General features: G+C 40.1%; 1 protein-coding gene across 14 annotated transcripts in view; it reads left to right on the top strand.

The window, feature by feature from the left end:
• The window catches only part of LOC133554370 (zinc finger protein 180-like), a 130,523-nt gene extending 121,071 nt beyond the window's left edge, over nucleotides 1-9,452 (top strand). For 2 of the 14 annotated variants that reach the window (XM_061903026.1, XM_061903024.1), the window contains 4 exons: nucleotides 268-335; nucleotides 458-536; nucleotides 666-734; nucleotides 5,770-9,452. In XM_061903026.1, the coding sequence (XP_061759010.1) occupies nucleotides 5,820-7,145 (1,326 nt within the window). In that variant the 5' untranslated portion in view covers nucleotides 268-335; nucleotides 458-536; nucleotides 666-734; nucleotides 5,770-5,819 and the 3' untranslated portion in view covers nucleotides 7,146-9,452. The other 12 variants (XM_061903025.1, XM_061903021.1, XM_061903022.1 and 9 more) reach the window with 7 other exon arrangements.
• The last annotated feature ends 2,549 nt before the right edge of the window (nucleotides 9,453-12,001 follow it).

Genomic DNA, 12,001 nt, shown 5'->3' with positions numbered 1-12,001 from the left:
TCAAAAATAATATTATTAATGTAATTGTTAATATATGGTTACTTTCTGTTGTAACATGTTTCTATCTACATTTCTGTTAAAATGTAAGAACCACTTATTATTCTGTTGTTTGACACTTTACAGTAGTTTTGGGTGATTCTACACATTTGGGTATGGATCCGATACTAATGAAACTGGAGGTTGACATTGTCTCTATGAGCTTGATGTGAACCATTTGTGTAAACAGACAGGTGAACATGACTGCCCAGCGTTTGTTCTCTGCACTAGTCTTGTGTGCTGAGATGGTCCAAGGCCCAAATTTGTCAAGTCCAACGTTGGTGAAAGGAGGATCTAAGGTAAGTCTATCCGCAGGTAAGTTAGACATTTTCTGTTCCTCAAGCTTTCATCTCTTTCTTTTGCAGGTGACATATTTGTTTATCACACTTGACACAAGTTTCTTACTTCCTGTTATCCACAGTCCACCTGTCCGAACTGCGCCTTCAGTGAAGTGTCTGCCTTGATTGGCCACTTGTACGTAGTAGTATCGTACCAACAAGGTAGATATGTGTTTGTCTTTGGGTCATGTCTGCTGATTAAGTCCGACCTCCAACTCTCAGCAATCCTTGATCGTCAAGATCCAAACTCTTGAGCGGACCGTGTCTAAACAACTCTTCACCCTTTGCTAGGTGTGACAGACTCTTGCTGTCGTCGTGCGGGTTCCATTGACCACTAAGGAAGGACATTGCTTTGAGCAGGTTTGACTCTTGTTTATTTGTTCAATAACACAAGCTTGTCTGCGGTCAGGTCGCTTTTCAGCTCCTTCTCCGCTGCTCGCTCCTCGGTCGCTTTTCAGCCGGCCGCGTCTCCGTCTCTCGTGTGTTCTGTGGCGCTCTTGCTCTTCATCTGCTGCGGACTCTCCTCCTTCTGCCCCGATCTCTCCTCCTCCTCCCCTTTTATACACTGTGAGGAGATATGTTGATTGTCTGCCGGTGTGTGATCCACGCACCCGAATTACATTGCGCTCCCGGCACGCCTCTCTGCTCCGCCGCATTCTCCGCATCTCCACACTAGGCTTTTAATTTCCTCTTTGTACACCTTGTTGTGTTGTTTTCAATATGATCAGTCTTGCTTGATATACTTAATCTTTTCTCTGGATACAGTCTGAAGTTTTTGAGAAGACTCTGGCCTTTTGGACAAGCTTGGCTGTTGCACAAGTAAGAGATTTCCTGCTGAAGAATCTTTCAGACCGGTGAGAGCAAAGAAGTCCACTTGTAGCTCTCGTAGCATAGGTTGAAACATAAAGGCAAACTTCCACATCAGTCTCAGGATGCAGAAGGTTAAATGCCTTTGGCTGAGGAACTTCATCCACTTCAGGATTTCACGGAAAAGCCTGACCCGTCAGCCAGTTGGTATCTGGTAGGAAAGCCGCTGAGACAGCCCTAGATCCATGATCTACAGGATTAAGTTTGGTGCTGATGTAGTGCCACTGATCTGGGGTAGAGGACCTTCTTATTCTTGTCACCCTGTTTGCCACGTAGACATAGAAGTTTCTGGAAGCATTATGTATGTAGCCCAGTATGATCTTGCTGTCTGTGTTGAACTTGACTTTGTGAATCTCCACAACAATGTCATCCAATATCGTCTCTACAATTTCCCCTGCCAAAACGGCTGCACACAATTCCAAATGAGGGACAGTGTGAGCAGGATGTGGAGCCAGCTTGCATTTCCCCATGATGTATCGATTGCCCTGAGGTATGCTACAAGTGATATAGCCTTAGTCAATGGATCTGAAAACACACAAATCCATTTGTATACTGTGGAGACCAGAGAAACAGAGATGTAGGTTCTCTGGATCTGGAGCTGCATAAGTTCCTTTAAGGAATATTTCCAGACATTCTACTGGGTTCCTTTCTCATCTGGTAGCAGAGAATCCCAGTCATACTCTTCTGTGGAGACATCTCTCACAAGTGCCTTGCCCTGAACTATGACAGGTGCAACAAACCCCAAGGAATCAGAGACTGTTGACCACTGAAAGGATTCCCCTTCTTGTAAATAGCTTTTCCTTGTCAGACACACATAAGGAGAAACTGTCTCTTTGAAGGTCCCATCTGTAGCCTAAACTGCCTTTGGCAAGGTCTTCAGGGGGGAAAACATCCATAACAGTGCTGCTGTTAGATGCTATCTTATGTATTCTGATGCTTGACTCTGTCAACATCTCCCTTGCACTGGACAGTACGGTGGTCGCTTCCTCGGCATTGGAAAATGAGGAAAGCTCATCATCTACATGGAAGTTCCTGATTACGAACTGCTTGGCATCTGTACCATGTTCTCTTTCTCCTTCTTCAGCTTCCCTTCTCAATCCGTAAATGGCCACAGCTGGCAAAGGGCTGTTACCGAACACATGCACCGTCATTCGGTGCATCAAACTTCAGGAGACCAGCACAAATTATTTCTTTACGAATTAGGTATTTGGCTATGTCTGACGTACCTGATTGATCACGTGAGGGCACTATGGGGGGGCATGAAGTTAGTTGCACCTGAGGGGCGACACTGCTGGTCTTGGGAAGGTGTGAAGTGAAGTTGCTGAAGGAAATATCTTTCATGGGGGAATTTCACAGGACTCACAGGGCTTTGTTGGCTGTGGGCGGTGGGTCTGCTCTGACGTTCCCCTTGCAATTTGAGGCTACAAGTGGGAAGAGTTACTTTTTCTGCACAACTGTGTACATCCATACCATACATTTCCGTTTCACCATTGTCCATGTTCTGCTGGTGCTTTGGTGATGTACGCATATAGTGTTGAATGTCTTTCTTGTCTGCAGTTGTAATGGCTCACTTTCCGTTGAAAGGAGACTGAATGTTAACCTTATTACTATTCTGCTCTTGCTTTTTACTGGTTAGCTTAGCAGATAGCTAACATGATATAATCCTTGATGAAAAAAAACGACCCAAGCGTCTGGAGTGTAGTTTAGGCCTTTTTAGTGAAGGGTCGATTGTAGGGGTGTAACGTTACACAAAAATTTCGGTTCGGTACGTACCTCGGTTTAGAGGTCACGGTTCGGTTCATTTTTGGTCCAGTAAGAAAACAACAAAATATAAATTTTTTGGTTATTTATTTACCAAATTTGTAAACAATGGCTTTATCCTTTTAACATTGGGAACACTATAATAATCCTGCCCACGTTAATCCACATTAAACTGCCTCAAGTTGTTGCTTTGATTAAATAAAATGACAAAACCTTTCTTCTACATATAAAAAGTGCAACATCAAACGGTTTCAAGTCAACTCTTCATGCTTAATTTATTACAGCATTTGGGAAGCCTGTAGCTGACTTTTATTATGTAAATGTTATATTTTTGTCAAAATGTGATAGCAGGGACACTGATAATCAAAACTAGGCTGCTACATTACTAATGATTAATATAACTATAGCTAAAAAAAAAAGTGCAATAGGAGAGACTATTCATCCCTAAACACCTTGGACTTCATGTTAGTTCATGTGAAATAACAGACAGACAGGGCTTTGCTGCCTCTAACACACACACACACACGCACACACACACACACACACGCGCGCACACACACAGCAAAATGAGCTAACGTTACGCTAAAAGCTAATAAGCCTTCACCTCAAGCCAGAACTGGGAGCGAGCTGAGTTGCAGTTTAAGTTTCTAGAAGGTCAACGGGCTCATAGTGATGCTAGTTGTAGTTGTGACTGGGAAGTGTTTTTTATAATTTGGGGAGAGTACGATGTCCGCTGCTAAACACATATCAGCTCAACGCTGAAGCATTGACAACATGCGTTCTGAATACGCACTGCTGATTGGCTTTGTATGTAACCAATCAGATGGTTGTGTGGGCGGGACAATGCTGGGTGCTCAGACAGAGGCAGAAAGCAGAGCAGCTTGTTAAGACTTTAGCTTACAAACTCGTTCGATACACCTCTGAACCGTGCCAAAACCCCCATACCGAAACGGTTCAATACAAATACACGTACCGTTACACCCCTAGTCGATAATATTTTGTAACTTTGAACAAAAACACATAAACAAACTTCAGCATATATCCACAAACAACATTGTACCTAGCTATATAAACTAATATAGAAGTCTGTTATGTGACCTATTTAGCATGCAAACCACCAAAATGCCACCAGTAATTAGTAATTAACTTTCAACAATCGACACAAATATCTTACTAAAGCAGTTTTAAACTGAAAATACACAAATAATTTGTCACAGTATATATATGTATGTTGCATTCACATAAAGTTACAGGTTTAGACCTTCAAAGTTGAAAGGTTAGCTTGAAGTCTGCAGTAAGTGCTGTTTTTTTGACGTGTGCTCTCCTACTGATTTTACCTGCTGTCGGAAACACACACACTAAGCTGGCTACTGCAAGACAGGAGGGTCAAAATAGAACACAAACTGCAAAACTAGTTTCCACCACTAGGTGTCTTAGAAAATAACATTGTGGGGCATAACAGATATCGTTACATTGCCATCCTGTGTTTTTGTCCGATTATAATTGTGATCAAAACTTGCAAAGTATCAAACAGAAGAATAAATGTTTGATACATTTTAACGGAAATGTAAATGTCACCATGTTACAACTGAACGCTTATCGAGAAAGCTATCAATCTGTAATTCCTTTCCGTGTGAGGGCCGGATTGAGTTTTCCTATGTTGAGTCAAATTAAGTCAATCAATCAATCAATCAATGTTTATTTATATAGCCCCAAGTCACAAATGTCTCAAAGGACTGCACAAATCATTACGATTACAACATCCTCGGAAGAACCCACAAAAGGGCAAGGAAAACTCACACCCAGTGGGCAGGGAGAATTCACATCCAGTGGGACGCCAGTGACAATGCTGACTATGAGAAACCTTGGAGAGGACCTCAGATGTGGGCAAACACCCCCCCCCCCCCCCCCCCCCCTAAGTCAAAGTAACCATTACAAGCAAATTAGTAAGTAGATAGATAGATAGATAATACTTTATTGATTCCTTCAGGAGAGTTCCTTTAGGAAAATTAAAATTCCAGCAGCAGTGTACAAAGTTGAGAACAATTTGAAAACTAAAAAGTAAATAATGGGGGTATAAATGGAAACAAAATAGAAAAAAACTATGATAAGAATAAAAATAAAAAGCAACAATGGGAATAAAAAATTAGATAATAAGAATAATAAGAGAAACTAGGCAGTAGTGACCATGCTACGAAAAAGTATTGCACCGTTATGTTAATAACATAACTGGGGCAGCATAGCTCCGCCATCCTAGTCACTGCCGTTGTGTCCTTGGGCAAGACACTTTACCCACCTGCTCCCAGTGCCACCCACACTGGTTTAAATGTAACTTAAATATTGGGTTTCACTATGTAAAGCGCTTTGAGTCACTAAGGAAAAGCGCTATATAAATATAATTCACTTCACTTAATGATATTTTTGATAAAATAATACTGGAAAATGATGAGATATTTTACTGCATATTTCAGCAACTAAATTAAGAGCCTGTGTAGCCTGTTTTAAATTGGTTCTGTTTGTAATATGATATGAAATAATGTATCGCAAAGTACATTTTAAACCATATAGCCCGTTCCTAGTAAAAAGTCCCACCGTCCTGGCTTGTTTTTCTTTCGATGTGAATAATTGTTGTGAAGAGCAGCGTGTTTGTGTGTCACTGAGATTTCAAGACAGTTCATACAACAACTTGTTTTTCCTAAGTGCATGTAAACGTGACTGAGCAGAACTGGGCCTTTCTAAAATGTGTTTGTCTTGTTGTGTCCTGCAGACGTCTGTGAAGAACATCTTCACCCTGAGCAACAGAAGTGGAGCACCAGGATGTTGATGGAGGAGCCAAAGCCCTCCCACATTAAGAAGGAAGAATACCCAGTGATCCTACATTTTAAAAAGGAAGAGAAGGACCCACTGACACCCCATTTTAAAGAAGAAGAAGAGGGCCCACTGACGACGCACATTAAAGAGGAAGAGGAGGACCCACTGACTCTTCACACTAAGGAAGAAGAGGAACGATTAACCCCTCATATTAAGGTGGTAGAGGAATACCCACTGAACCTACATTTTAAAAAGGAAGTGAAGGACCCACTGACACCTCATTTTAAAGAGGAACAGGAAGACCCGCTGACCTCTCACATTAAGGTGGAAAAGGAGGACCCACTGACCCTTCACATTAAGGAGGAAGAGGAGGAACCACTAACCTCTCACATTAAGGTGGAAGAAGAAGAACGACTAACCTCTCACATTAAGGAGGAAGAGGAGGAACACAGCATCAGTCAGGAGGGAGAGCATTGTGAATGTTTGGAGGGGTTCCCAGTGATTGTGAAGAGTGAAGATGATGAGGTCAAAGGTGAAAGTGAGGAGAAGAGAGAGGCGCAGCCTCCAAGCAGCAGCTCCACTCAACACATGACAACAGAAGCTGATGGAGACCACTGTGGAGGATCACAAGCAGACAAGATCTTAGCTCCACTATCAGATAGTGACGACACAACGTCTCACTCTCCTGACTCTGATGATGAAGACTCTAAAGATGATAAAACATGTCACACTGACAACACACGCTTTAAATGTTCTCACTGTGACAAAACTTTTAAATATCATTGGGATCGGAAAGTACACATGAGAACACACACTGGAGAAAAACCTTTTTCCTGTTCAGTCTGTGGTAAAAGTTTTACACGAAATCGTGATATGAAAAGACACACAAGAATCCACACTGGAGAAAACCCCTTTTCTTGTTCAGTCTGTGGTAAAGGTTTTGCGGGAAAAAGTGATCTGAAAGTACACATGAGGATGCACACTGGAGAAAAACCCTTTTCCTGTTCAGTCTGTGGTAAAGGTTTTGCACGAAATAGTCATCTGAAGATGCATACAAGAATCCACACCGGGGAAAAATCATGTATCTGTTCAGTCTGTGGTCAAGGTTTTAAACAAAATTGTGATCTGAAAAGACACACAAGAATTCACACTGGAGAAAACCCTGTTTCCTGTTCAGTCTGTGGTAAAGGTTTCGCAGGAAAAAGTGATCTGAAAGTACACACACGAATGCACACTGGAGAAAAACCCTTTTCCTGCTCAGTCTGTGGTAAAGGGTTTGCACAAAATGGTCATCTGAAAAGACACACAAGAATCCACAGCGGTGAAAAATAATGTATCTGTTCAGTCTGTAGTCAATGTTTTACACAAAATAATGTTCTGAAAAGACACAAAAATGCACACTGAAGAAAAACCCCTTTCCTTTTCAGTGTGTGGTAAAGGTTTTGCACGAAATTGTAATCTGAAAAAAAAACAACAACAATGCAAATGGAGAAAAAAAACCCTATTCTTGTCTTGCCCGTGGTGAAGGTAAAGGTTTTTCACAACAAAGTCATCTGAAAAGACACACAAGATTGCACACTGAAAAAAAAAAAAGTTTCCTCTCCAGTCTGTAGTAAAGTTTTTATACAAAGACTTTTAAAGGGGAACATTAACACAATTTCTGAAGGGTTAAAACCAATAAAAATCAGTTCCCAGTGGCTTATTTTATTTTTCAAAGTTTTTCTCAAAATTTTACCCATCACGCAATATCCCCAAAAGCGTCTTCAAAGTGCCTGATTTTAACCATCTTAATATCCACCCGTGCATTATCCTGTGACGTCACAGCGTGACCACACAGAAACAAACATGGCGGATAGCACAGAAAGGTATAACAATATTAGCTCGGATTCAGACTCGGATTTCAGCGGCGTAAGCGATTCAACTGATTACACATGTATTGCAACAGATGGTTGGAGTGTGGAGGCAGGTAGCGAAAACGTAAATTGAAGAAGAAACTGAAGCTATTGAGCCATATCACAACAGACAGCGGCATGGGAAGAAGCGAGGACGAATTCGGCGATCGCCTTCTAACCAACGATTGGTATGTGTTTGTTTGGCATTAAATGCGGGTGGAGGGAAAGGCTGGATGCAAATATAGCTACAAATGAGGCATAATGATGCAATATGTACATACAGCTGGCCTAAACAGCATGTTAGCATCGATTAGCTTACAGTCATGCCGTGACCAAATATGTCTGATTAGCACACTCAACATAAGTCAATAACATCAACAAAACTCCCCTTAGTGAGTGGTCAGTGGTTCAGTGGTCTATTTTCCCAATATTGCAGATTTCTTTGACTTTATCGTTGGAAATGCATCTGCTTTGAGTGTCGCAGGATATCCACACATTCTTGCCATCTCTGTCGTAGCATAGCTGTCGTCGGTAAAGTGTGCGGAACAAACAAGGGACTTTCGCATCTTTTGGTCACTAGTGCAACTTGAATCCGTCTCTGTTCGTGTTGTTACACCCTCCGACTACACATCGACGAGGCATGATGTCTCCAAGGTACGGCAAAACAGTCGAAAAAAAGTTTGAGAAAATGGCGGATCGCTTCATGTTGTGACGTCACGGGTGAAAGGTCATCACTCCGACAGGCTATCAATTGTAAGGCGTTTAAATCGCCAAATTCACCTTTTTAGAGTTCGGAAATTGGTTAAAAAAAACATATGGTCTTTTTTCTGCAACATCAAGGTATATATTGACGCTTACATAGGTCTGGTGATAATGTTACCCTTTAAAGTACACTGGAGACAAACCACCATAAAGGCATTATTGATAATGCAGATGCTTGGTAGGCTTTACATGTTTCATATACTGTCTGTCATTGAAAAGACACATGAAAACACACACATACACTCAAGAAAACCCTTTAGTTGCAGTGTGTGTGTGTGTGTGTGTGTGTGTGTGTGTGTGTGTGTGTGTGTGTGTGTGTGTGTGTGTGTGTGTGTGTGTGTGTGTAAGTGAAGAAAGATTCCCTAATAATTACAAGTGTAAGACACATAACTATGCGGGTGAGAAGAGCAGCAGTAAATGAAGACGCAGGATGTTATGTCATCGTTCTCTGTGTTACAAGTTTGACTTATTGCTTTTAACTTTTATGTTCCAACACCGAGTCATTCCAAAGATGATAAAAATGGGACCCATTACCTCTCTGCTTGACACTTAGCATCAAGGATGGAATTTGAGGTTGAATCACAAAAATGATTTCGCCACACCTAGTGTGTGTGTGATAATCATTAGTACTTTAACTTAACATTTACCCTTGTATTCTAAGAGGATTTTTGAACTGTCAGTGATCTGTAGCGTTCATTTTTGTTTGGTAAATGACAAACCATAAGAGATTATCATCACATTTAGACATCTCTAACATGTAAATGATTCCTCCTTCCTAGATCAGCATTGTAAATACAAATATGTTCTTAGTTGTTTTACCCTGGATAAAAAAGATGTTAAATAAATATATTTAAACTAGGACGTAAATGTTTATATACTACATTACCCAGAAAGGTTAGTGCTGGAGATAGGAACAGGAAGTAGGTTTGATTTATGTTGGAGGACATTTGTGCCGTTTCATCAATAAAGAGTTGCTATATTGTTACATGTTGTTGTTCCTGATTTGTCTACATAAGAAACACATTTGGTTAGGACAGCTGCTTGAGAGTCATCAGATCAATAACACGTCAGTACAAAATGAGTGAGGGGACTCCGAATGGTTGTCACTCTGGCAAATGTCACTCCAAATTACATCCTGAAAGAACTAAAGATGAAACTAAATATTATGTCCATAATACATTCCATATAAGTTGGGAAGTTGTGTTAGATGTAAATATAAACGGAATACAATGATTTGCAAATCCTTTTCAACCCATACTCAATTGAATGCACTACAAAGACAAGATAATTGATGTTCAAATTGATTAACTTTATTATTTTTTTTACAAATAATAATTAACTTAGAATTTCATGGCTGCAACACGTGGCAAGGTAGTTGGGAAAGGGTATGTTCACCACTGTATTGCATCACATTTTCTTTTAACAATACTCAAACGTTTGGGAACTGAGGAAACTAATTGTTGAAGCTTTGAAAGTGGAATTCTTTCCCATTCTTGTGTTATGTAGAGCTTTAGTCGTTCAACAGTCCGGGGTCTCCGCTGTCGTATTTTACGCTTCATAATGTGCCACACATTTTCGATGGGAGACAGGTCTGGACTGCAGAAGGGCCAGGGAAGTACCTGCACTCTTTGACTATGAAACCACGCTGCTGTAACACGTGGTTTGGCATTTTTTTGCTGAAATAAGAAGGGACGTCCATGATAACGTTGCTTGGATGACAACATGTGTTGCTCCAAAACCTGGATGGACCTTTCAGCATTAATGGTGCCTTCACAGATGTGTAAGTTACCCATGCCTTGGGCACCAATGCACCCCCATACCATCACAGATGCTGTTTTTTAAATTTTGCGCCTATAACAATCCGGATGGTTATTTTTCTCTTTGTTCCAGCAGACACCACGTCCACAGTTTCCAAATATAATTTGAAATGTGGACTTGTCCGAATACTTTACCACTTTGCATCAGTCCATCTTGGATGAACTCGGGCCAGGCGAAGCCGACGGCGTTCCTGGGTGTTGTTGATAAATGGCTTTCGCTTTGCATAGTAGAGTTTTAACTTGCACTTACAGGTGTAGCGACCAACTGTAGTAACTGACAGTGGTTTTCTGAAGTGTTCCTGAGCCCATGTGGTGATATCCTTTACACACCGATGTCGGTTTTTGATTCAGTACCGCCTGAGGGATCAAAGGTCCATAATATAATCGCTTACGTGCAGTGATTTTTCCAACTTTCTCTGAACCTATTTATTATTTTACGGACAGTAGATGGTAAAATCCCTAAATTCCTTGCAATAGCTCGTTGAGAAATGTTGTTCTAAAACGGTTCGACAATTTGTTTACAAATTGGTGACCCTCGCCCCATCCTTGTTTGTGTGTGAATTACTCAGCATTTCATGGAAGCTGTTTTTATACCCAATCATGGGACCCACCTGTTCCCAATTAGCCTGCACACCAGTGGGATGTTCCAAATAAGTATTTGATGAGCATTCCTCAACTTCATCAGTATTTATTGCCACCTTTCCCAACTTCTTTGTCACGTGTTGCTGGCATCAAATTCTAAAGTTAATGATTATTTGCAACATACATTTTTTTTTATCAGTTTTAACTTCAAATATTTTGTCTTTATAGCATATTCAACTGAATATGGGCTAAAAATGATTTGCAAGTCCTTATATTCTGTTTATATTTACGTGTAACACAATTTTCCAACTCATATGGAAACAGAGTTTGTACATCCTGAAATAACTTTAGATAAAACTAAATATTATATCCATAATTCATCCTGAAATAACTTGAGATAAAACTTACAGAATTTTTTCAAATAAACGACTCACATTCAAGTAAAATGTTTAAAAACATTCCTGGATTTCATTCGGGCACTAAAATTACATTTGTCTACAAATCATTTAATCATTCACGTGAGTTTTCACTTTTGATTAATCATGATTAATACAATTTTCAAAATGGGATGTATATGATTTAAAATATAATTATTTAACAGCCCTAAAATGTTGACATAATAACAAAAAGCTGTCATTGTCCAAAAAATTATAAACTCCTGTAACTATACTTATAATCATTCAAGTGTATGTAAAAAAAAAAAAATATATATATATATTGATACATGACTTATATTTAACATTTTTATAACTGGGAGCCTTTTGGATCCTGAGAATGTTTGTGATTTTTTTTAAACTGTCATTGCTCAAAGAATAATAAGGAATGACAATTTATTTTAGGAATTATTGACCTATTTAAGGGTCCAAATACTTCATATCAAATATGGGGTTTGGGGGTTTGCTGCTAGCGGGGTGTATAAAATAGTCAGGAAGTATCATGGATACAAAGGATTCTGGGTATTGGTTTTGTTGTGTTTATGTTGTGTTACTGTGAGGATGTTCTCCCGAAATGTGTTTGTCATTCTTGTTTGGTGTGGCTTCACAGCGTGGCGCATATTACTAAGAGTGTTAAAATGGTTTATATCACAACCATTAGTGTACTCTGTGTCACCCAGTATGCCTTGCAGTCGTGTGCG

This window comes from Nerophis ophidion, linkage group LG06 (genome assembly GCF_033978795.1).
Source record: "Nerophis ophidion isolate RoL-2023_Sa linkage group LG06, RoL_Noph_v1.0, whole genome shotgun sequence".
NCBI classification, from domain to species: Eukaryota; Metazoa; Chordata; class Actinopteri; order Syngnathiformes; family Syngnathidae; genus Nerophis; species Nerophis ophidion.
The sequence above is the reverse complement of the archived record's forward strand: the minus strand, read 5'-3'. Positions and strand labels throughout refer to the sequence as shown.